The sequence below is a fragment of the Parasteatoda tepidariorum genome, chromosome 9, assembly GCF_982258835.1.
Source record: "Parasteatoda tepidariorum strain Cologne lab strain chromosome 9, Ptep-v5.0, whole genome shotgun sequence".
In the NCBI taxonomy this organism is placed as follows: Eukaryota; Metazoa; Arthropoda; class Arachnida; order Araneae; family Theridiidae; genus Parasteatoda; species Parasteatoda tepidariorum.
In genome coordinates, this window is record NC_141763.1 from 29,047,036 (window position 1) to 29,074,244 (window position 27,209).

The window sequence follows — 27,209 nt, forward strand, 5'->3', positions numbered from 1 at the left end:
TGTTCAATAGCTTTTGGGGGAGATGGGGTATGAGCCTATTAAAATCATGCTAAATTTTGTCGGCACCTTGGAGGATTTCAACAAGTATCTTTCTGACAATACAAAAGTGGTAAGTATAGTTCATTTAACAAACATTTACAGAGACAACGAATATTTCTTATACATGGAACTTTACGATTATGCTTAAACATTTTCTTCCCAATCTTAGATTCAAGATGTGTTTTTTACCCCACGGAAACAATCTGTGCCATGCAGTTCGCTGACGGAGACCAAAGCACGAATATTTTCCTCGCTGCATTTACCACCTGCCACGCCAGACTAAAGCTGTACAGTGAGTTGGAAAAATTGGACGAGCAGGTGCTGTACGGATTCAATCATCTACGCGTCGAATGGTCTGAATGATCCACCACTTGGAAACTTCCTTGGTGAATTCACTGATGAACTGGGCGGAGAGTCGATAGTAAAGTTTGTTTCAGGTACGAAGCGCATGATCAATGAATTTTTTTTTTTACTTAATGTGATTTTAAAGATAAGAAACTGTGCTATATTATTTATTTCATGTTTATTTTTTCTTTCAGGTGGTCCAAAAAACTATGCGTACATCACAGACAGTGGCAAGAGTGTCTGCAAAGTCCGCGGTTTCAGTCTAAATTTTAAAAATAGTCTATATCTTAATTTTGATTCTATTTACAGTTTAGTGTCTAACCTGGATGATCGTTCTGCCACCCCCATCTATATTCCAACAAAAATAGTCAGAGATGCAAAGAAAAGGAGAGTTTATAACAAGGAGGAGACGAAAAAGTATAGAATGGTCTATGACAAGAGAGTGATAAAGCCAGTTTACTCCACCGTTCCCTATGGATACTGGGGACTGATGAAGACTAGGGTTTTAAATGGTGACTGACGCACGTTAAATCTGCCGGGTCATAAAGTCCTCCAAATCATAAATCTGGGAATACTGATCCAGGAGTTACCTTATCTTCTGTATTGGTTCAAAATTACAAATTACAACTCAGAATTTTTTTACTCTGTTTTGTTTAGATACTCAAGCATTAATAGGCTCCCTTTTTGCTGCTATTTTAATTTTCCGGTATTAAATATTTCGGAATTTATTTAGTTTAGTATTATATGGGGAACATCACGAATCGCCAATAAGATTGAGAATCAGTAACTGAAACATATTTATAGTAATAATTAAGAGTTATAAATAGATTTTTGTTTTCGATTAGGCATGATAGTGAATTAATGAGTCTACATTAACATTGAAATAAACTGAAATAAATCATTTTGTGAAGGGTCCGTTTTTAAGTTAAAATATTTTGTGAAGGGTCCGTTTTCATGAAAAGATATTTTGTGAAGGGTTAATACTTAGAAGCAGAAAAAGAAATCAAGAAAAACATTTAAAATTCTGATAGTTTTCGCTCAAATTGCATTTTCGAAGATAACTGGCGTTAAGTAAAAAATTTAAAAATTGCTCTTTTAGCAACCCCTTAGTTTCACTTCAGTGATCAGCAGATCGACTAACATGGTATTTTTTACTACCATAATTAATAATTCTCCCACAAATAATCGTTTTTTTCTGTCTGGTTTGTACATTTTTCTACTCTTCATATAATTTCAAGAGGAGTCATATTCTTGCCATTTCAGTGGAAGAAAATTCATTTATACTTCAGAAATATTCGTCAGGTTGATATTCCTCGTCAGTCTGATGAATCACTTGAAATGTCACTGTCAATAGAAAAAGTAAGCAAGATAGAAAAGTTGAGACAATAATTTTTCTTTTTTTATCTTTAGCGCTATGCATAAAGCATACAACAGGGAACGGCTTATTTCTTCTGTTGCGTTGACATTTTTTAGAAGAAAAAAAACTTAATATAAATGCACAGTTTTATATCTGGTAATATTTAATTATTTTTGGAATCAACTTAATTGCTGGCTGTTATGTAAGAGAGAAATCGAGACTAAGAAAAAAAAAATTTACAACAATGGATAGTCAATACTTAAAAATAAATCACAAAAAAAGTATTTAAAATTTTTTATTACTTTCGCACAAATTGCATGTTCAAGAATAACTCGTTTTAAGTTAAAAAATAAAAATTCAAATCATAATTTTTTCTTTTGCCTTTCCAAGTGACATTTAGAAATAATCTTTAGTCTGAATTCCAAAATCGCTTTAAACTGTTACTGATCTCTACCTTCATCAAGATAAAAGAGTTTTAATTGTTCTTTAATACCTTTCATCTAAAGATGTTTAGATATTGTAACAGGTTTAGTCCTTGTTAGTATTATTTATGCATATAAATCTGTGCAAATAAATGTGTTTATTTTATTACAAACTGAAGACTGAAATTTTATGCGTTCTGAAACTTCATGGGCACTTTTAAAGCTACTCTACTGATTGGTATGCACGATTTTTAAATTAATATTTTTGTTCTTTCAGCGAGCCGCTTCTCCCAACTTGTTCATCTGGAAGCCGCAAAAGGCGTTATTCATCCAGCGATGATTCCTCACCCTCTGACGAGGTGAGTTTATTCTTCTGAATTACAATAGATCACTTTTAATATTTTCTGCAGTGTCACACTTTTGTTTATGTTATGTTTTGATATGTGTAAAAAACATTCTATTTACCATCAGTGTTCTATTCCGAGTTATCTCGGGCAAATGAAAAAAAGTTAAATAGTAATTTTTGCGTGATAGTTTTTTAAAAAAGGGGACAACATGAAGTTTCCTAACTCCAGTGAAGTGATACGCCAGTTTTTTTTTTTTTTTACTCTTTATTTTTCTATGTGAATTCAGCAACCATCGTAAATACAATTCCACAAAACACTGTTTCGCAATCCAACAGTAAAACAACCTAAAATAAGCATCAAATCACAGCTGATTATTATTATTTACATCCGGTCGAGTAAAAAACGTGAGAAAACCAACCGTACTAACAAATTCTAGTACGCCCGAGTTTTCTCGGCATAATAAATATATTCGCCATCTATACATGCCCGAGTTAACTCAGAATAATCAGGAAAGCGGTTAATAGAATTGTAACTAAGTGTTGTCTCAATGAGTTGTGCTTGCACTTTCTATATTAAATCGAAAGGATCTTGGAGTTGTCTTTATTTGTCAGGAAATTGTGAAGCCAGACTTTTAGAAATAAGTGTCTCTTCAAGCATGCTGTTTGCTTAGTGGTCCTAGAAATTTTGTCATTGAAATACATCTTGCAAAAAGACCAAGAGCTGTTTGTTACAGAAACTAAACGGATATTAAATTAGATAATAATTCTCTCATTAGAGTTCAGGAAAGCATATCCCAAATTCGTTAATGAATATTTGATGAATTAATTGAATTATTGAAATTCAATTTTTTTTTAACTGTCGCAATTTTATTCCATGAAAGCTTCCATTCTCATTATCAAAACTTAATTTCCCCATTTTGTTGACGGAGACTGGTTAATTACTAGTCAAGAATTTTTTTTAAAAAAAATGCTAAATTGTCCCATTTTTACATAAAAATTCTTGCAAATATTATTAAACTGATTCTTCCAATGAATCATGTTTAACCTCAATTCTAATGAGAGCACAACTGCACACAGAATACAATACTTCACTTATCTAAATAGATATGTCAGATGCATTTGCTATAAGAGCAAAATTATACTTTTCTTTAATAAAACCACTCACTTTCAGAATGGTACTTGAATTAAGTTTAGAGATTTTTATATTCTGTTTAAATCCTTTTTTTTCTGCACTAAAAAGCAAAATAATTATGGGAACTTTTAATGGTTTGAGGAATTTTAAAAGAAAGAGTTGTAGCGCTATCTCTTGTATTTTCGAGATGGCTTAAAAATTATCTCTTCTTTTAATTTGAATGAAACTTCCTTTAAGCCTCATATAACTCAGAATGCAATTTGATATAAAATAGTAATAATTATAATAATAACAAATGATCTGCGTTTAATTACCTCAAAGACTCTTTAGGGCTCTCAATTTACCTACCTAAATGCACTTGAAATCATGAAAACTGACGCTCAACATAAAAAGGTTTTTAACATTTAATGTTTTTAAATTGAATAAAGGTTTTAATAGGAAAAACTAATTGAAAGATAACACTTTTCTATGTATAAGTAAGTCTTTAGAGAAAATTCTATGACATTTCTGCAAATTTGAAGCCAAAATTTAGTTATTAGATATATTTTAAACTTTATTGTTTTGGTTTCTTTGTGTAGTTTAAGTTGCTTGGTTTTAAGTGTGTTGAATTTGTTTTTATTTTCAACGAAATAGGGGATGAATGCAATTTTGGTAATTTATGATATACAGGGGTCTGTTCAGACATTTTGTGAAGGGTCCGTTTTTGTAAAATTGTGAAAAAATGACTCGTAATTTGTGAATATAAAATAAACGTTGAGTCACATTCTTTCAACCACTTTTGTGAATTTGCGCAAGTAAGGCCCGTTATTGTAAGAAAAAACTTTTTCAAGGAGTTTTTAAATTGTGAAGACATACAAGATTATGCTCAAACACTGTAAAATTATAATTAAGAAAATTAAATTTTAAAAAGTAAGCAGCAATTGCAACTACTAAATTAGCGATCAGGGGTCTGTTTAGAAGAAATTTGGGTCCGTTAACGGACCCTTCACAAAATATCTTTTCATAAAAACGGACCCTTCACAAAATGGTTTTCTTTTAATCGGACCCTTCACAAATTTGTTTATCTTCATTATTGTTGTTGCATTTGTTGAATCAGCAGTCGTAGAAGGATCACTAGTTCTATTCAACGACTCTTTTTTCTGCTCAATTTTTGTAGTGATAGACACACTGCAATAAAATTATACGAAATCCTTGTTATTAAATATAATATGATAGAAATTATAATGTGCATTGTTTGACTCTAAGAATTTTCTTCTAGGAGGACGCAAGGGGTGGAAACACCAGAAGACGTGAGTATATAATTTTCATTAAACAGTACTTTTAAATAGGTGCACGTTAAATTAAATAAGTAAAAATGAACATCCAGAAATTAATTAAGATGTAAGAAAACTTTTTTAAAATTAAACGAAAAGTCTTTATTTAATTGTTCTATCAAACCTAGGATTTTGTTTAAGCAGAGCTCGCAATAACCAAGTATGTTCAACAAATCCGAAAGTAATATTTATCAAAATATTATGAACATACCAGTTAAAAAAATAATAATTAATTTAAAACAAAAATTAAAAGAATCTTATTAAAATTGTACTGCTAAAATAGATGCAGATAGTAATAAAATAAGGTTCAACAGCTCCACAAATAGTATGGTTTACCCTGTGAATGAGCTTATATATTGCTCTTTTGTAATCTTTTTAAATAGTGCCTACGATTAGCTACATCTTCTGATTCTTCCTTTTTTTTTTATTTTCTTATATTTCATCAGCATATTTAATCTTTTTAAATTTCTTTTGATTTCCAGAATAAAATTAAAACATGTGCCCACGTATTAGAAAAAAATACCTAATAAAGTTTAGTGACATTCCAAAAATTGTAAATAAAACTTTAAAAAAGAGTGATTAGTGTTATTAAAAAGAAATTTCGAGGGAAAAAATATAATGATAATAAGAGATTCCGCTGAAAGTGAAGAAAATCAGATAAGTTTAATGCTTATTTAGAACAACAAATTTAAGTTAGCCAATGGCTATCATTTTTTACTTTAAAGCAAAACTCAAAAAATAATAATAATAAAAAAAAAAGAAAACTTTAAAGTAGTTTAAAATTAAAACTGTAAATTTGAAGAAAAAAAAGAATCAATTTGCTGTTACCTCGGTAAGTCATTTCACAAATAAAGCTCAATTTTCAAATTATTTCTTTCCTTTGCTCTAAATCCACTTGGATAATATGACGAAGGGCTTGAATAACTTTGCTTATTTTTTAATGCTGTTGAATCTAAATATGATTGATTTTTATGTGTAATCATAAAATTGGAATACATTTTAGGTTAGAAAGCAGCGGCGGGAGAAAGAAATTGCTGAGAAAAGACGGAGGACAACGGTGGAATTTGCCAAAGAGGAAAGAAGGCGTGCTCAAGAATTCCGTAAGCAAAAGGAGGAAGAAGACAGTCCAGTTAGTGTTTTCATTTTAACCAATGAAGGTTCTTCAATATAAAATTTTAAAGCATTGCCTGAGATTAAAGATCTAAAAGTTGCAATAGCTTGTTCTTCATCTAAAGAATTAATCTTAACATAATCTTCTAATTGAAGAAAGAAAAACTTTAATGTGGTTGGATCACCAGCAAAGGGTTGAATATGAAAGTTTATATTACGGATTACCTCGGTAAGTCATTTCACAAATAAAGCTCAATTTTCAAATTATTTCTTTCCTTTGCTCTAAATCCACTTGGATAATATGACGAAGGGCTTGAATAACTTTGCTTATTTTTGAATGCTGTTGAATCTAAATATGATTAGATTTTTATGTAATATTGGAATATATTTTAGCTCCGAAAACAAAGGGAGGATAATGAGAGGGCTGAGAGGAGAAGGCGGACAACGGTGGAATATGCCAAGGAAGAAAGGCGCCGGGCTCACGAAACTTTAAACTTTACTGTGGAAAAACTTTAATGTGGTTGGATCACCAGCAAAGGGTTGAATATGAAAGTTTATATTATTTTTACGTTTAGACATATTTAATAATCAGATAAGTTAAAATTATATATTGATATATATATATGAAAAATAGTTATACGAATTAAAATATCAAGTTAAATAATCAATTTTAAAAAATGAAAATATAACAGCAATAATAAATTGTAATTGCGTTCAGCAGTATAGGCTAAATACCAAATATTTGTATGTTGCATCTCTAATTTAGAAGCAGCAATTGTTGTTTATTTTTTAAAATGCTGAAGCTTCCATGCTTTTTAAATGCTATTTATTTAGAAGCTGAGCAGCCCATGACTTTTAGAGAAGTGCCTTCATGGGCGAACACAAAACCCTAACGAAAGTTTGAACAATTGCGTGTGGGAGCGAATTCCCAAAAACACATTTGTTGGATTAAAATCCTTACAAATAGGTGTAATGGACGCAGTTATTTGCTTCAACGATGGAAGTGTTTCTAGAACACAAGTTTTAAGGGACCTGAATATAGATCCAGGCTTCTATACTCATAAGGCGCTCTGTTCCATTGATCATATACGAATTTGCGAAGCAGAAAATGTTTTAAAAAATTCTTCAAAAGCTGTCAGAACAGCTAACAAAATTTAAAAAAATGGAGGAAGAGCATGAAGCTAAAAAGGATGAAACAGAATATGGTGGAGGGGCACATTAATTTTTATGTACAGTATGTTTGTTTTTTTCCTCTCTTTCAAAATATCACTTCCGATTTTAAAGCTAAATGTTAATTTTTTACAAATATATTTATTATTTTGATGTGCAATTTGGTATAATTATTTGCCAGGTATAGATTTATGATTTTGTGAGAAGAAATGCATTTAAATTTGTCACAACTATTTAATTTTTGTGTGCAATAGAGAAGAATGTCGTGTTTTTCAATGACTTGTTTGTTTTTTTTTTACATTTAAGGCCTTTTTTAAAAATAAAATGTTTTTAGGTCGTCTAAAATTTATAACATTTGTTAAAAAGTTTCAGTTTCAGATATTAAACATAGAATTTATAATTTAAAATATTGCATTTCATTCGTAAAAGGAATTTTTACTTAAAACTCATTTTTCTCAAAATGTCATTTTCATGTACTTATGTGCGCTTAGCAAAATTTCTATGCACCCTATTGATATGAGATTTGGCCACATTGTTTGTGAGCCTTAGTTTTCCATATTAAATATGATAAAAGAGAGAAATTTAAATTTTTTTTATGTCAACGTTAGTCAATTTTGGTAAAAAATTTTTAAAAATTTTCTAATTCTTAGCATAAAGTCTCCTAAAAAAATATTTCTGATATTTTTTAATTCAAATACATATTTAAATGATTAAACAAGTTGTTCTCATAAAAAGAAAAATAGTTTGAATGCTGTATTTGCATTAGTTTTTTCTACGAGCGTACCTAATGAAGCTCAAGTTCTAAAATTTCAAAGATATTTTCATGATAAATAATCATCTATAATATTAAAATACTGCAGGTTAGATTTATTTTACTAATATAGTTATGTTTAGTATTGTGTCATATATTCACTGAAAAATTCAAGCAAATATGTTGTTTATTTAAGGAGTCATGGCTATTTTGCCAAAAGTCCTGGTTTTACGTAATTTGCGTTAACGAGGACTACCCTGTTCCCTTAAGAGGACGCAATACCTACCCTCTCAATGCCAGCTGCTAATGCTTTTTCTATGGGAGCTTCATTTGCTAATAACTTTTTTGCATTTTGATATTTTGGAAAAATTCTTTCAGCATTTGAAACTTCATAGTTTACTCTAAGGTTTTATGAAATCACTTTTTGTTTTACCATAAATTTTAAATTATTAATGGAGTTTAAATATCGGTAATAGAGATATCTTCTAGAAATCCGTTTTTTATCAAAATTCATTCAGTAAATCCTTATTTTTGAGTTCACGTACTCGAACTATACATTTCAAGCTACCAAAAGAAATAACTAGTAATTATTTTCTTCAATTATGAAATGTGTTATTAGGAAAGAAAGATGAAAAAATTCTTAAAAAAATTGGGAAAAGAGCCTAAACCACGCCTCCCATCTGTCCTCACTTCATTTACCAATAGGAGTAAAAGTTCTAGTGGGGGGATCTTTTGGGGGGGGGGGTTAGGAGAAAAGCCTCTTTACTTTCTTTGAATAGTTGAGGGGTTAAATAGCCTTGGGGTCTTCTGTTGTGGTTGAAAATAGTTTTTATTTCATTCTCTTTCTTTAATATTAGTTAGGATGGAAGACTTTCTTTCGAATTTTCTTATGTTTTTTTTTTTTTTTTCTTCTTAATTTTGGCAATAACAACTTATCAAAACTTTGTAGGATAAATATATTTAATTAGCTAATTATATATTAATTAAGCTAACAATAATTATGCAATCTTCAGTAAAAAATTTTATGTAGCACTTTTAAATGCGGAGTTAGAAATAGTAAAAATTTTAAACTTTGTAATTTAAATAATAATATTGTCATTAAATTTTTTTTAGCTTTATATAAGAGGTTAAAAATTGAAACTAGCAATATGAAATTTCTTTACTTAAATATCAGTCCTAAATTTCATAAAATTACTATAAATTTCAGAACAGTCACATGTGGGTCTAATACTTTCCTAATTAAACTTGGCCCCTTCAATTGGCAATTTCATGAAATTACTATAAATTTCATAACAGTCACATGTGGGTCTAATACTTTCCTAATTAAACTTGGCACCTTTTTCTTTAACTACTTAAATAAAATTATCAACAATATTATTAAAGAGGATTTTTCTTGGATTATCACTAATAATCCACTGATTTTAGAATTTATTAAACATAATAAAATTAATTCTATTGCCACTTATGATTTCCAAGATCTTTTCAATAGCATTCCCCTTTCTAAACTAAAAGATGTTCTTTTGAATTATTACTATGTTTTGAAAAAATCTTTAATTGCGATTTTGATTATTGGGAAATTCCAATTAATTTTTGTCTTTTCAATAATTATCTTTAAAATAGAAAAGATATTTTTTTTCCAAATTGATGGAATACCGGAAGGATCTAATGTTTCATCTCTCTTAGCTAATTTTTTTTTTGCACTAAAAAAAAAGAAATTGTACTCTTAATATTAAATTTGTTTTTAGATTTATTGATGATTTAATTATCTTCAATTTTCATGAATATACTCTTTTATTTAATAATATTTACCCCTAGGAATTAACCTAATCCCCATTATATTGTAACAACCTAAGTAATCCCCATTATATTGTAAACACCTATTTACATACAAATAAATAGTTAGAATGTCTATTCTGGATATTTCACAAGGAAACTAAGAATGGGTTTAAAAATAAAAGACCGCGTACCCAGAATCACTTTTCGAAACTAATGCTTATATTGTTCAGTTTTGCTAAGGAAGGATGGGATAGTTTAACTGACCCTCTATCATATATCACTGTCACTGTACCAATTCACTCCTTCCTCAAAGCGACGCCCCCAAAGTGTGACTATTACAACTCTGATTTTGCCAATTCCGGTTTTTTATCTGGGTATCGCGTCCTCTTAACCAGACATGACTGTTTAGGAGAACATCTCCACAGCATTGAGATTTTTCACCATCCAAATTGCCCCCTTTGTATTTTGGCAGAGCCTATGTATAGAGACCACCTCCCCCGTTGCTCATCACTCCATGGCGACTCTGAGTCGACACTGTATTGGTGTGCAAGAGAACTTTTAATGAGGCAATGACTTCGTTCAATTTCTTTCGTGTCATCTGTTCTACTCTGAATATGTTTTAATTATTTTTTTGTATTGCCTTGCCATTAGAAATGAAACTACAACATTTCGTGGGTCAAGATATGATACGGATATCTATGCACTTTTCTCAAGCTCAAAAAGGAGGTGAGAAAATTTGAAAAAGTCATGGGCCAAGGCTTTTTGAACTAAGCGTTACAAGTCACTTCTACTGGCAGCCAAACACATTAATGAAAATATGCATTAGTGTTTTGCTTCGATTAAAAATTTATAATTGAAGAATAAAGAACCGTGTTACGCTAATAAATATTTTCAACCTTTATTTTTTTTCTTAGTTTTTATTTCAACGAAACTCGCAATTCGTCATCTATATTTAATTTATGCACTAACTTAATCAAATCAAGACTAGATGAATAGAAAGACTAGAGACCAAATCTGTAAATTCAACTATCTGAAATAAGACCAAATTTAAGACTAGCGTTGATGAAACGATACAATGAAAAAAATTCATTCTTTATTAACAATTTTCAAAATAATTGATGAAATTTCTGATAATAAATAGTTTGTCGTTGATTAGTATGTTTACTGTCGTTAAGTCTCGGAGGGTTCTATAGCCAAATAAAATTGGGAACTGCTGTGGTAGATTATTGACCTACGACTTTTTTTTAAACTTTATTGTGATTTCGGATAGTTCTTACAAGCATCCTTATTAAAAAGGAGTTTAACAGGTTCGGCCTGCTGGTGATATAAAAAGTGGCGTTGGGGCAAAGTTAGTTTAGTTTTAAATATTCTTAAATAAAATACATTTCTAAAGACACGACTTGCAGTTCTCTTCATATCAATCTCGTTTCCTAGTTTTTAAAGACTATTTTTTGCATGTAACTATCTTTTATTGTAATGCAATCCAAGGATTAAAAAACCCCTATGTTTCTTGTATTTATCTAATTTAGTTCTCATTTACCTATTTTTTGTACCATTTCCAACACAAAAATTAATGTTTATAAATAGTACTTTTCATCTTATTTTCTTTAGCTTGTTGCAAGAAATCATTTTGTATTAACGCCTAGACTACAGCTGTTAAAATGATTAAAAGTTATACATCGCAGCCTTGCTTCCGGATCTATTTGACGATTGGGATTTGACACATTATTTTCGTGTTTCTGGATTGGATCTTAGACCATCTGAATAAAGAAGAGGAGGAAGCAATCAAGCTGTCTTCCGCTGCTGCAGTTAGGAAAATGCTCTGTGATCAAATAATGGATTTATAAAAACAGAAGGAAAAAAATTTAAGACTATTGGGTAAAGTATTGGATATGATACTCGGTCCAGTACCGGTACGAATTTGATACTGGCTTATGAAACACCGGTTCCCGACCAGAAATTATTTCCAATAAGGATAGATCGAAAACAAAAGAGGTTATAAGATACAAAAATTTATTTTCACAAAGCTGCTTTAGATTTAAAAGCCCCGCATAATTATTTTTCCCAAACGAAATTAGTTTCATCGGCTTTAGAAAAAATAAATGAGAGTGCAACGTTCTTATCGACAAGTTGCAAAGACGCATTCGAAGAATGGCAGGAGAAAGCTAGTTTAACCATAAAAGAGATAGGTAGTGTAATGAAAAATGCTCTTCATCGAGACAGCGCAATTGCCGAAAACTCAAAATTTGGGTCGGCTGCTCAACGACGGTCCTAAGATAAAACGCTCTAGATCGGTTGAACCAGGAGATGGACGAGAGATTAGTTATGCTTTAAGACATAGATTCGAAGTTCGGATTTTTATTAAATATAGAAGAACTTTTCTATAAAAAAAAAATTCCAATACCTCATCTCATGTTAAAGATAAATGCAAGAAAAAGAAATTGATAAAAGAGAAATTAAATGTGTTAGTTGTGAGTGTTTGTTCAACTCTAGATTAGATTAAGAAAGGCAGCGCATGAAGTGTTGATATACAAGGAACATTTATATTTTGGTTCTCTTGTTGCTTGGAAAGGTGAGGTTGAACAAAAGACTATTTCTTCATTTGTTAAGAATTGTGGGAGTAAAGAGCATAATGGTGTGGTTTATGATTACTATTATTGTCATCGTTCTGGTGTGTATGCCCCGAAAGGCAAAGGTAAGCAGTTTTGTAAAGAAATGGGTAACAATAAGATAAATGGAACTTTGTAACTTTTCTTTTGACTTAGGTAGACTTCGTTTGTCTGAGCAGGAACGCTTGAATATTGCTTTCGAGTTAGCTAATAAAAAGTCAGTCGAAGATATTTTGGATGAGATAAGTGATTCTGTTGGAAATAAACATTCTAAGTTGCATTTGTTGCGCAGGACAGACATACAGGCTATAGAAGCAGGTTTAGATGTTATGATGCAGATAGTGTAAATTCTACTGGAGAAGGTCTTGGGTCTTTGTTGAAATACAAAATCTCCAAGATGTAAGTGATAAGTCTAGTTGTTTAGAAAAGAAAGATTTTTTTGTTAGTTCTTATGAATGAAGCTCAAAAAAATATGCTTCAAAGTTAGGGAGGTAATGTACTTTGTTGTGATTTCACTCATGGAATAGACGAATATAACATTGATTTGTCTATGTTATGTGTGCGAGACGATAGGCAAGATGAAATAGCTTTTAGTGTTGCATTTAAAGCCGTTCAGGATGCAGAGGTTAAGCTTTCTATCTTTATGTCTGATGATGCTAATGCATTTTATAATGCTTGGTGTTCAGTATTTGGTAAACCAGAAAATAAGCTGTTATGCTCTTGGCACGTTGACAGAAGTTGGCGCCGTAAGATATTAGTTTATTTCTGATCCTGTTGTCCAGGCTGAAGTCTATAAGATTCTGATGTGAAGAAAGTGACCCTCACACATTTGAGATGTAAGTAGTTGTGCTGTTTTCACAGAGGGAAGAAACTCGAAGGTTCGCAGAATATTTTAGAGATAACTATTCTAATAGGGTTCAAATGTTAGCATATTGTTATCGTAAGTGGTTAGGAGTTAATATAAATATGCATTAGAAGCGAATGCATACGAATGAATGCAGTCTGTTAGTGATAAGCATTTACATGGGCTTATACATAGGGGTGTCTTCGAAAATGTCTGAATCTAGCAATAGGCACAGGCAAGGTTAATCCCGATGAAGACCCTAATGTTTGGTCAGAATCAAGTTCAGTGTGCGGAGATGTTTATGAAGTAGTTAGGCATGAAATTTGTCTATATGAAGATTGACTTGTCAAGAAAGTAAGGTTTGTTTACACAATTTTAATTGTACATGTCTTAATAATTTGATCAAATTAAACATGTGTAAACATAATCATCTGGTTTAGAAACGTTTCAACAATTTATATAAACCTAGTGTTGATAGTAGTTTCTCCGAGTGAGTCAGCATGAAGGTAAGGAAATTAATGCTCATTTATGTCAAGTGACCACTTCTACAAAATATAGAAATATCGATGCAATGAAAGAGCATCTTATGCGGTATGTAGCGAAGTTTACATCTTATGGTGATTCGTGTAATTCTGAGGATAATTGCAGAAAATTAAAAAAGTTGTTTAAAGATTTAGATAATTCTTACTCTGCATTATTTGAACATAAACATAATAGAGTCATTTAAATTTGAAACTTCAGGTAGTAGTAGTGAACCAGTCCATAAGAAGATACGTAAGCAACGATTTTATTCCAGAAAAAAGAATACAAAGCGTAGGCTTAGACTAAGTAGTGGTATCCTTACTATACCACATCCCGACAATACGGCCATCGCCACCCAAAGCAAGTACTTAAGTGGTGTCAACAGGAGCATTGTATACCACTTACTCAACATTTTAGAATACTACTGTGATAAATGGAAATTAGCCCTCAATCTTGATAAAACCCAGGCGGTGGTATTCACCAGGAAAAGAATTATAAGAAAGATGTCATCATAGATAATGACTTTTCATATGAATGGGATACGAAGGCTACGTACCTAACTGCCATCATGGGTAAACCTCTAACTTTTCAATATCACTTTAGAAATAAAAAAAACAAATTGCAGCCAAATGCGCTCTGTATCCTATCCTGAAAGAGAACTCCAAGTACCAAATTTGGATGATTCTTTTCTGTTATCCCAAGAAGATAATGGATTAATAATTAGACTGGTGGATATGAATATATTTGTAGATATACTTAAAACTGTTGTTCGATGACAGATGTGTAATAATGGACTTGAACTAGACTTTGTAGAATTTGAAGTCAAATTCTGGATCGGCTTTGTCATGCCTTTTAAAATGTCATGAATGTTCTTTTGAACATTAATTCAGGACATATGGTTTTCATGAAAATAGTCAGATAGCAACCATAAATACAAGATATGTATATGTCATGCGTTCCATTGGCAAAGGTGCAGAAGCAGGTAGAAGGTTTTCAGCCGTTATGAATTTACCTCAACCTCCTACAAGATTTTCACCTTACAATAAGAGACTCTTGACAGCTGTACAGCAAGTGTCAGATATATCTATAAAAGAAGCTGCGATTGAAAGTAAATTAGAAAATAATAATGATAATAAAGTAGCAGTGGCAGTTGACAGAACCTGGCAGAAGCGAGGCATACATCATTAAATAGTTGTTTCTGTTACGAGTGTAGACACTGGCAAAGTGTTGGATGTTGAAGTTTTATTAAAGTATTGTAGATGCAGAAACAAAAATAAAGATGAAAGTAGCTGCAAGCGAAATTTGTAAGGTTCTAGTGGGCTAATGGAAGTAGAAGGCGCTAGTATGAAGGCGTAGAAGTTTTAAATTTATCTCTCCATGACCTACGTTATACAACTTATTTAAGGGATGGAAATTCATAAGTCTTTGATAGCACCAAAAGACAAAATGTATATGGAGATGATTATCCAGTCACGAAACTTGAGTTCACTGGGCATGTAATGAAGCGTATGGGCTCAACACTTCGCCGGCTAAAATGCGATTTGAACGGGGGGGGAAACTAAGTGACGGAGAAAAACTGCCTTACTGATAGTGTAATTGATAAAATTCAAACTTGCTATGGCCTTGCCATATGACGAAATATAGGAAGTGTTAAAGACATGTGTCAAGCTATCTGGGCAATTTATATGCATACTCAATCAACTGATGATGTACCCCGGCATGCGCTTTGACCTAGTGGTGCTGATTAGGTTGGTTTATTGAAATTACATACATTTGCTGACTTGTGTGCTCAATATATAGGCTTATAAGTTATTGTCAAGTAGAAAATACAGATAGAACAATTCAAAGTAAGACATCACAAAGAACACATCCAGGGTTACGGCCGGATTCGAACCCGCTACCTCCACGCTTAACAGAGCGTTTGGACCGGCGATACCGCTCGGCCAGGGAGGCCCCATGCATTTGTTGAATATTTTAGAGATAACTATACTAATAGGGTTCAAATGTGGGTGGGCATATTGTTACCGTAAGTGGTTAATAGTAATACGCATTTGGAGAGAATGGTTAAGTATATATGCTTATAATGATTGAGATCTTAGACTTGACAAATCACTCTAGCATTAAAGCAGTTTATTAAGGAAAGCACTTCGACAGGAAATGCATCCACACTTCCTGACTGGCCAAAGTCAGAAGTAAGTTGTTTATTTATTGTACCCTCTTCTAGGTAATATTTCTGTTTAAATTGTACTTTTATGTATGCGAGTTATTGCTAGAAAAAGTTTTACGCCTGTCAGCAAGTGAGCGACACTGACCCAAAAGTCATCTTATCCCATCTTCCTTCTACCAGTTAATCTGATAGGTCAAGAAGTAAGTTGCATATTTGTTAATTTATTTTATTCTAAAGGCTTTTCTTTATTTCAATTTTTTTTAAACAATAACTTTGGTGGTTAGCGTCCAATTACCTACCAAATTAAGGAGCGCTTTTACACTAACTTAATTAATCAATAACCTACTTATAACTTATCATTAACTCTCGTAGTGAAGAATAGCCTCTTACTTTTTGAAAAAACAAACTTAACATTGTTCCCTGTTTACCTAACCGTTTTAAGTTAATTTTCACCTTTAACAGATTCAGACTGAAAATATCCTTTTGAAAGAAAACATGTAGCTTCCAAAAATCTAATATCAAATTCCCCAGTGTAATTGAAAAAAACTAAGAAAATAATTTTCGTCCGAACAATATAAAATCTCAGATGCTTCTTATTTTTGTATTAGAATTTGCTGAATGCCTTTCTAGTCATTAACACTAGCATAAAATATATTTCTCCCAGATTAAATTTGCTTCATATTTTGGAACTAAATGCAAAAAAAGACAAGTGAAATCTATATTAAACAATTATTAGAATGGTAATGACTAAACTGTTATCCTTTTACTTATGCATAGAGGAGAACTTGAGTCATTACAATAAGGTATGTGGAACTTACAATAATTAAGGAAAATTATTAAAATATTGATGAGTGAAACGCTTTTAAATGGACGAAGGACAATTTGAGGTAGTTGCAAAAAGTGACTTTAAAGGGAAATTCATAAATTGCTTTCTTTCTATCTGGTGTACCTTTGGAGCTTCATCAATGGGAGTGAGTAGCCAAGTGTTGTTAATGATATATGTAAGTAGTGTTGTAATTATTAATGATAAATTAGAATTATTGCGCGTCACAAGACGCCTGAATGCTGTATACATTCAACATCTCTCGTTTTTTTGTGTTCGTGTCGTCTATGTTTATAATAAAATTTAATTCCAAAGAAATCGGCTCAAGGAAAGCTGATTTATTTCAAACTTATAACCTACCTTATAAATCAAAGAAAAACTTCTTTATTTCAAACTTATAACCTACCTTATAAATCAAACTTTCAAACCTATTATTAATTTAACTAAGTAATATTTTACATGTAGTACCAGACCTTAACCTCGGTCAATTATTGTCATATTTTTTTTTTAGTTCCATGCGACTTTCATGACGATGAACAAAACTTTTTTTTTTTTCACTGAACCGCACGTTATGCAGTATTCCAAATTTGAAAAAAAAAATTTTTTTTATTAAGTAATCTTCAGCAAATTATTAAAATTACTAATGATTCAAAAAAAAAAAAAAAAAATCGCCGATTACCATTGCTTTCTACAATGCAACTAAATTCGGTGTAGACGTGACTGACCAGGTGAAAAGGAAATATATTTTCAAAGCTTATTTACGTAGGTGCGGATATTTTTAAATAACATATTGAACCTCGCTACTATCAATGCATGGGCTGTATACAAAGCTGTAAACGGAAAGTCTACTAGATTCTACCTAGTTGTTGATTACTATGAGATATGACACTAGGGATCTAGCCAAAGCTAAATCAAAACAGTGTTCATAAATTTTCAGCAAATTTCTCAATTGTCACGACAATTTCAGCTCTTTCGAAACCAGCGCTGCATAAACAACCAATGCGTTTCTTAAACAGAACCTATGCTATTTCAGGAACATTTTGGACTTCATACAGTCTGAGTCTTCAGATCTCATCAGTAGTTGAGCCAGAACAGTAAGAACGAGAAGTAACAAGTGTGATAGTAATGATTCCTACCTACTTATTGTGAATCTAAGAATAGTAGTAGCATATCAGTAGCGTCGATACCCAGATGTTTCTCTGGCACGAAAAAAATTACAGTTTTAACTTCCTGTGTGGGGTTTTAAAATACCGTCCAAAAAGACTTTTTTTTTTTTAATAATTAAATTCAGGCTATTTTTTAGGATTTGGTATTAATTTAAAAAAAAAAAAAAAAAAAACTTCAGTTTTATTGCTGGAGTGTTTTAAGTATGAAATTTTGGTACAGAAATTATTTATACTTTCTTTCTCTATAAACTTCAATCTCTTTTGAGTAAATTTTAAGAGAGAGGTTCCACAATTCCATCGGAAAGAGGAACGGAAAGATCACTAGGGCACCTCGGGAGCGTGAATCCCGTGTTTACTGAAGAACAAGCAAACCCCTTGAGGAAAAATTAGTCTACTAATAGTTTGAAAGACAAAATTTATTAAATGTGTCTCCAGGAATAAAACTAAAGTTTTGATTGTAGAACAGAAACAACCATGTTTCCCTCTACAGCTTAAAATCAATAGGGGAAAAAAAATAGAAATAGATTGTAGAAAGTTATTTAATTTAATAAAATTATAACTAGACTGTATTTTTTAATGTTCTAAAATGCTTCAACAATATAACTACAAAAAATTACATTAAAATTAATGTAGGTTTCAGGAAAGTTGGAATTTTGCAGTTGAGAAATCCTTAAATATTTATTGCTACAGTGGGACAGCTAATTCCTTCAATTTTTTCTTCCCTGATAAAATTTCTGTTCATTTGTATTTTGTTATTTTTGTTCCTTAACACTATTTTTCTAACTTGTTTGATCTGCCATCAAAAACAAATGTTAGGATTATTTTTCAAATACGTTTTAATATTATATTTCTAATAATTGAGCACTATAGATATTAACAATTCAAAACTATCATTTCGTTAAAAAAAAAAAACATTAAAAGAATTATCTTGTGTTTTAAAACAATTTGACAATTGGGTAGTAAAATATGATTTAAAAGTATACATAAAAGGCCTTTTTTCTTCTTCTTTCAACAAGATGTTATTTCTCCATCTTTTTAGTGAATCTTTAAATGCAGGGAACTCATACATAAGCTTCTCCTACTTTTTAATATATCAGACTCTGAGTGCTAAATCTTTAACTTCTGTGTAGCTCTACAAGAACTGTTTACTTACCATGAAAAATCTTATGAACAGGAAGTTTTAAAGATCATTATATGAATTTTTAAGATAGTGTTACATTACATGCATGTCACATAAGCACCAAAAAATAAGCAGTTTCTCTATTTTAAATGCACGTAATATCAAAACTAATCGAAAATTGATCATGTATGTATCTATATTTCTATTAGGCTTCATGCAAATTTTGCACACATATATGTGTAACATTAACTTCATAAACTGCAATAATGATCTTCAAATATTGGCTGACCATATTTGCTAATTTTACACGTGGATGGTTTTTTATATATATACACCACACAATATTGGAGACATTTTCAGTTTTTGATATTTTTTTGAATTTTTAAAGAAATACTTAAGGGAACATTTTGCTATTAATTGTCGGTCCCTAAAACTCCTGAAACATTTAAACTTCATTGCTAAGTATGAAAAATTACAAAATAGTCCTTAGTATTTCTTGAGATATTCAGAAAAAATATTGAAAACAGAAAGTATCTTTTCCTTTATTGTAGGGTAATGTATGAATATATATATATTGATGTTATCCAGTTTTAAGGTTATTGTCTGAAAAAATTAATTAGAAAATAAATTACCTTTAGAGAAATTGAATTATTTACATGATGTAAGCTAGTAAACCAAGAAATTAATCGTAAAAGGTATTTTGCAAGAAAGGTACCCAAAGTGTCAGATTATGAAAAAAAAATTTCCCTTTATACTTTCCAAGATAAATTTTTTATTTTAATTGCCATAATTAGTGAGATATTTCGATTGGAAATACTTTAATCACCGGAGTCATCACATATTTTAATGGAACTCTACAATATTTAAACAAGAGTTTGTTATTTTTTCTCACAGATTATTTCATTTTTAAAAGTAGTATTAGTATATAATAGATCATTCCAATGGGTAAGCCATACTCCAGATACCTTTCTCATTAAAATTCTATTTTAGAAACACCATGAACTTTAAATAAGTTTTTTTTTCTTTTTGTAGATGTGATAGCTGACAAGAATCACAGCTGTTCAGAAAGTTTTGACTTGCACATGGTTTTATGGCTAAATTGAACAAATATAAAGCAGAAAGACTTAACATTCATTGAATTGTTATCTTACACTAGAAACTTACACATTCAGGTTTAACATAACTTTTACAAATATTAGTCACATGAACTAAATGAGTCTTAAATGAGTGAAAAAATTTCCTCTAATACTTAGCTTCTAACAATGGGAGAAATCGGGCACATAATCAAAGCACGCTGAACAACTGAGATTGTTTACTTGTGAGTGTAATAAGTATAACTTTAATTCTATAATAAAACAATTAAAACTGCACTTGAAAGGCAAATTTTTTTTCTTCTTTCTTTTAAGATAAAAGTTTATACATCAATTTACAAGCCAACTATCTTTCTTTTAAAAGCAATGAATAATCAAAGGAAAAAAAAAAAACTTTCAAGTTCTACAAAAGAGCACAAAACTGTTAAGTTCTGTTTAGAACGTCCATGGACATATATAATAACAGGTAGAACAAAATTATAGGATATCATGTTTAATTTGTAATTCATTTATATACTGGCTTTATAACAAAACCAGAGAGAAGTATTCAAATTACAATACCTAATACAAATGCTTTTCTCCGATACATACAAAGTGGGGTTTTGTAAAGACCACCATCAGAATATATACACAATAACCACTAAAAAATCACAGAACAACATGAGAGAGAATTGTGTACGTAGAAAGATACTCATAAAACAGCATCTGGTGCTTTTTTTTTTTCTGAACAAGACTCCTTAAGCAATGGAAGGGGAGTCCAATGTGTAAATGGGGGCAGCAAAAATTATAATCACTAGCAGTTATTTTTATTAGAAAGCTACCCAGAGTCATTATTTCTGTACATGACCAGTAAGAATAGTTGTAAGATTAAATTTAGTTAAGGTAACTAATGAGTATAATCAATATTTTGATTAACAAATCGAAAAGTAGTAACTCAAAAATAAAAATTTTAAATTAAGTTCTCCACACATCAATACTTCACAAAATTTACAATTCCACTGACGCTTAAATTTTGTACTCGATACAACACAATTTACAATTCCTATGAACAGTTTGGTCACACAAAAATATCTAGATTCTGTTATATATATGTAGGACGTGGCAAAGAAAAGGATCTTAGGGTTAAAACAGACAAAAGTGTGCTTTATACATACATAGCAATAACCGGTGACCATAAAAACACACCGAACCTAACAGTGAAGCCACACAAAGACCTAGATATCATGCTCAAGGGACGAAATCCGAAGTTAATACAATACATACAATGATTAAAGTTCTTGTTATTTTTATTATTTTTTAATAAATAAGGCAAATGTAAAAAATCTAAAACTCTTCATACAACATTTGATGCCCATATACATTTAAAACTTTGGGCAGGGAGAAAAAAAAATAAAAACCTTCAATGAAACTAAACAATACTAAAAACAATTTTTTTCCCATAGGAAATACCAATCAGGATAGCAAAAGATTTAGAGACAGAAAATACAAAGGCAAATATGCATCTGCTACTTTACAGGAAATGCCAAATAAAGTAATGATGAGAAGGGGGGGGGGGAGAAAATATAAGAGCTTGAGTTCCGCCATCAGATGGAAATCTAGGGGGAAAGTCTTTATGAAGATCACAAACGTCTCTGGTGTCCACCTAATTCAAAACCACTTTTTTTGTTTATTTTTCTACAATACACAAGAGAAGTTCATTTCTTTCTTACGTCTTTTCTTCTCAAATAGTAGGGAGAGTCCATTCTTAATTGCTGGTCCAATAGGCGTAATTTTGTTTGTTACTATTCTTCTGTTGCCCAAGCCCTTGTGGTCCCCTCTGTCCAGCAGCTGGAGTCCCACCAGCCTGAGTTGTGTCCTGCTGCATATGGTGGTGAAGAAGAGCAGTCGAGTGATGCTGCCCGTGGGCTAAGACTGGTATGAATTGAGTGGCATACGGGCCAGAGGAGGCACCAAGAGGACCCGCTGCCTGACTGCCAGCCAAATTGAATGGAGGAGGAGTGCCAGTGTGGAAACCAGGCTTGTCATAGGACTAAAATAGTTAGAAAAACAAAAATTTTTAGATTTTTAACAACGCAATTTTTTTCAGACAAAGATGAACATCTTTTATTTATGATAATCATAGCTGATTATGATAATCATAGGAAAAAATACAGCAGATTTTTACAAAATACAAATTTCATGATAATAGTTGCATAATTTACTAAATATTTCACACAAAGGGAATTTCAGGTATTTTTATAATCAAAACATAAAAAAACTGCAATATTTTCCAGTTATGATTGACATTAAATGAACTTGAAATGCTATTTATCATGTTTACTCATTTTGAATAGTAATAGCTATTTAATTCATCAAAGATAGTTAAAAGATGCTTTTTATTAAGTAATAAAAAGGAGTTAAAAAGTAAAATAAAATGAACAAAAAATATTTTCAACCAATTTTTATAATTGCGGCTCACTTTATTCTGTATTGGTAATACTTATTAAAATATTCAAACAAGCAATAAACTGAGCAAAAATTCTACATATAGATTTTTTTAGGAAACTTACTAAATTTAAATAAATTTTCCAAAATGCACAAAAAACCAGAATTCTTATTAAACCAGTAGAAACTGGTAAAATCCAGTAGTCTACAGGAAAATCCAGTAGAGTTCGCTTTGGATAATCCTAAATTAATTGATAAAGCAAAAAAAACTTATAGTAAATCGAAATTGAATAACCTAAATTGAACAAAAATAGAGCATAAAAAATTTCTTTCAGAATTTGTGCCAATCACTTTGGAAAAATTATGCTTAGATATGCCAAACCCATATTAAGCTCCTCGTTCCAGGATTTTGAGTATTATAAAATTATGCCTTGACAATTACCTGATTTATAACAATCAGTGTCAGAGATGGAAGTCGAAAATATAAAAATTAGGGACAAAATTGCCTCCAAACTTCAGACCAATTTAAGGATGCTGATTCTCTATAGGGAGTAATTTTATGACACCAACATGGATTAGCAGATATACAATTGGTAATAGTTTTAGTTGTTCTTGCACGTAAGGTGAAAAAAGAAACATTTCACAAAAAACTCAGGTTTTTAAGTTTTTACTTATCGGTTTTTTACTTACAAAGGGAGAAAATAATCTATGAAAAATCGTTAAGTGGTAGCAAATTATGAGGATTCTCTAGAGTAAATTTTTAATGAAAATCTATACCATAATCTATACCATGCTATTTCTCATTGGTAAACTTTGATTTTTTAAAATTTGTAATATCAAATATTAGATTTTATGTGCAAAAACATAATAAAATGATAATCAGGGGTGAAAGTTTCAAAAATTCTCAAGACTGAAAATTTCAAAATCAGAAGTGAGCGTGTCCCGTCCATTAATTTTAAGTAAACAAAAAGTATATATGAATTCTTTTCATAAAAATTGTGAACAAACTTTTCAATAAAAACTAAAATACACAAAATGTAAATACGGCTTATAAAAATTCCGTATTTATTTTAGTAAACCTACTATTGTTCAGGAGTATAAACAAAAAATGCAAAGTAATTATTTATTTCAAGCAAAATTACTTCAGCTTTTAAATTTTTTCAAACATTTAATTTTCTAATAAAATAAAGTGCTAGCTATCATTTTAAGGAAAAGAATAATACTTAGCTAAGTTAATACTTTGTTAATAAATAACAAAAACAATTTTCAAGCTAAACATAGTTTAATAGTAAAAATAATATTCAACAAAATGCTGATATTTAATAAATGTTAAGTCTACAGTGCTTAATAAAATTAAAATATATTGATTGAAAACATATTGCATGTACACAATTATCTTTACAGTATACTTATCAATTTTAAAAAGAAAAGTTATGAAATTTTAATTACTAACTAAAAAGATTTATAAACAAACTAAAAACATTTTTATATTTAATTAAAATTTACCAATTCTTAAAATAAAAGTACATAAAAAATAAAGTGATTAATAAAGAGTAATGATTTAACTCTTTCGAAAATAGTTAGTTATAAAAGACAGGCATGAAAGTGGACAAAAATAAAAAAAGCTGAACTTTTACACTGGGAGGAGAGGGGGCGGGGGTAGTGCTCTATATGATACTGAGATTTATAAAAGCAACTTTCAACTATGCTGGAAGATTTTTATTTAATATTTAAAGTGGCAGAAGCATTTAGACAGTTAACTTTAAATTTTTCTTAAATATAATTTTAATATTGTGACCACTACTATATTAAAAAAAATTAAGCAATTATAGGAAGGCACGACTATTAAATTACTTACTAATGAAAAATATACCACATCTTTACAGTAACTAATTCAAGAGAAAACTTACTTCTACTTCGGTCAAAAATCGCGATATTGGATTTCAAAATCGAGTGAATACGAATCGCGATATTGGATTTTAAAATCGCGTGAATATGAATCGCGCGGCTGGATTTTAAAAACTTGCGTGAATATGAATCGCGATTTTGGATTTTAAAATCGCGTGAGTATGAATCGCGATTTCGGGTTATAAAATCGCGCGACGGGATTTTAAAATCGCGTGAATATGAACCGTGCGTTTGGATTTTAAAATCGCATGAATATGAATAGCGATTTTGGATTTTAAAATCACGGGAATATGAATCGCGCTGTTGGATTTTAAAAACACGAAAATACATATTGCGCGTAAATAAATCGCGTAATTCCGAAAATCAGCCAAACAAAAGAAATCAAATATCGGCGGTCGGAAACGAAACGCTCCGACTATCGTTCGGGAGGCTTGGGTTCTCTAATTGGACTCCCCAAAAATTTTAGTTTTTTGAACATGATCGGAAATTTTAAAAATTGGGAGAAAAAGCGAATTTCCGCTTTTTTGCGGAAGTCTTTCATCCCTGAAAAGAAGATTAGTAATATTCCGTTTTGCTCCGTCTTGTAGTTTTTTTAAAAAGACGGAAATCCGTCAAAATACGGAAAACTTTCACCCCTGATGATAATTGAAATAGATGTTAGAATTATTTAAATCGAATCTTTAAAATAAAATTCCTTGACAATTCCAGGTTTCCTCTGTTCTCCCTGATTTGAGGGAGCTCTGTTTCATATATTTCTCCCACATTGAATGCTTTCATGCCTTCAAATTAAGGTTAATTGTCTCTAAAACTAAAAGTAGATAAATATCGTATTTGACGCACTATGAAGACCTAGTTGTTAATTTTGTTATTTACTTTGTTTCATGACCTAAAATAATTTATGAATTTGAAACTTCTTCAATTCTTTTTTAGATAAATATTTATTCCTCCTGTTAACTCCTACAAAAATTTGGAAAAAAATCAGGACATTGATTGAAATGTTTAATAATTAAGGAATTTGAGCCCAGATTAAATAAAAAATATTTTAAAGCTCAAAATGTAACATATGTGGTAGCAAGTTTAAAGTACATATAAGAGCTAAGTATAAATTATCAGATACAAAGCCAACTCTATTGCGTATAAACATTAATATTAAATGAAATACTGCTATTCAGTCTGTATCATACTTTAAACACTTTATTTCATGCAAACCAAAAAGATGCAAATTAACAAGAACTGATAACTTAGACCAGTGTTTCCCAAACTTATGACTTTTGCGTAACCTTTCTAAATTTTTCGTAACGTTCTGTACCACTAATAAAAAATGAATGTATTTTTTACTATCAAAAATTGCACAAAGGTTAAATATAACAACTGGCTGTTGACACTATTAATTATTAACTGTTAACTCTGTAAAAAATAGCCAATAGAAAAATACATAATCGTAAATTTTCATAGTAGCTTTATCTTTGAATTTTTTTTGTTTTAAATTTTCGTTTGTTGCAAGATATTTTGCACAAGAACGTGTACCCCTGCTAAACTGTTCCCGTACCCCTGGAGGTATGTGTACCACACTTTGAGAAACACTGACCTAGGTGAAAGAGTAATGATTTACCTTGGCAAGCTGAGCAGCATGCGCCTTGCTGTACACTGAACCAGAAAGATCAGGAACAGCACCAGATCCTGTAAGAAAATGTGACAAATATTTATAATATTTCGTTAAAATACAGATTTTTTTATTTCATTCTTATTTGGGAGAAAAACATTGCAAAGAATGAAAAAAGTAATGGATGGGTAATAAAAAGAAATCTGATTTAAGAAATAGGACAATATTCAGTGCAAGTTTAAGCTCTGCGAAAAAATTCCAAAAATTATCAAGTCACATACCACTTTACTTAAATAACACAGGAAAAACCAGTTTTCTGGTGCATTAAAATTTCATGCATTATTTAAAATGATTTCTTTAATTACAATTAAGGACATCCGGAGGATTCCAAGCTTTATGTATTTTTAAATTCCTTGAAATATTTCTGTTTCCAGAGAAAAAGGCCACCCTGTTTAAGCATTGCTTTTAGTTTAAATTACACATTATTAATTTGTTGAATAATTTGTTTAAAGCCTATTTCTATTTGTGAATTGTAACAAATATATTTAACTTATATACACCTACAGTATACATAAAGAACTATTTTCTTTAAAAGTATTTTGAATAGAAAATAAATATCAGTAAAAGTAACTGCTCTTTACATGTTGAGGTTAAAAAACTATTTTTCACTTGAAATCCAATTCTCACCTGACACTCCTTTAACTTGATTTTGAGAAGCAGCACCATAAGTACCTTTGGAGTAATCTTGCTGTTGGCTCAAACTCTCATAACCTGGAAAAGTTATAAGTGGTTCATATTCGAAGGTTGGTTGTTAAGAAGGAAAAAAAAAACATTTATAAATTTATCAAAAATTGATTAATTTTTAAAATTTGCTATAAGGGAATGGTTAAACGTTTATCAAAATACACTTAATGTGAGAACTTAATAACATAACAGTTCGGAAAATGGCTTATACTCCAATGTATACAAGGTCTAAATTGTACCATGCTCAAAATAAAATACAGCAGGTGTATATTAATAGCTTGTCAAGCATTATTTCTAATCTCTTATCTTCTAGTCAGTACTGGTTTGAAATCCAGCAAAAATTCTATTTTTCACTTTAAGAAAAAGTAATTTTTTTTTCCCGATAGAAAAGGTCCATAACATAATTATGATCTTAAAGAGTGATCTC

At 30.6% G+C, this 27,209-nt stretch overlaps 1 protein-coding gene and 2 long non-coding RNA genes across 11 annotated transcripts in view; 2 read left to right on the forward strand and 1 right to left on the reverse strand.

Moving 5' to 3' along the window:
• Positions 1–891, forward strand: LOC147803461 (uncharacterized). 2 transcript variants are annotated; one of them, XR_015429105.1, is made up of 3 exons: positions 1–109; positions 209–476; positions 579–891. It is a non-coding gene; the product is annotated as an uncharacterized LOC147803461 (long non-coding RNA). The 2 variants fall into 2 exon arrangements; XR_015429104.1 differs by having other exon boundaries at positions 209–891.
• Positions 892–2,423: 1,532 nt separating this feature from the next.
• Positions 2,424–6,550, forward strand: LOC147803462 (uncharacterized). 2 transcript variants are annotated; one of them, XR_015429102.1, is made up of 4 exons: positions 2,424–2,522; positions 4,900–4,930; positions 5,958–6,293; positions 6,458–6,550. It is a non-coding gene; the product is annotated as an uncharacterized LOC147803462 (long non-coding RNA). The 2 variants fall into 2 exon arrangements; XR_015429103.1 differs by having other exon boundaries at positions 5,958–6,544.
• A 13,828-nt stretch (positions 6,551–20,378) lies between these two features.
• lig (ubiquitin-associated protein-like lingerer) overlaps positions 20,379–27,209 on the reverse strand; it is a 41,017-nt gene continuing 34,186 nt past the window's right edge. For all 7 annotated transcript variants that reach the window (XM_016053019.5, XM_016053017.5, XM_016053018.5 and 4 more), the window contains 3 exons: positions 26,726–26,809; positions 26,048–26,115; positions 20,379–22,132 (listed from right to left, as the gene is read on the reverse strand). In XM_016053019.5, the coding sequence (XP_015908505.1) occupies positions 21,848–22,132; positions 26,048–26,115; positions 26,726–26,809 (437 nt within the window). In that variant the 3' untranslated portion in view covers positions 20,379–21,847. The remainder of the gene's footprint in view (positions 22,133–26,047; positions 26,116–26,725; positions 26,810–27,209) is intronic.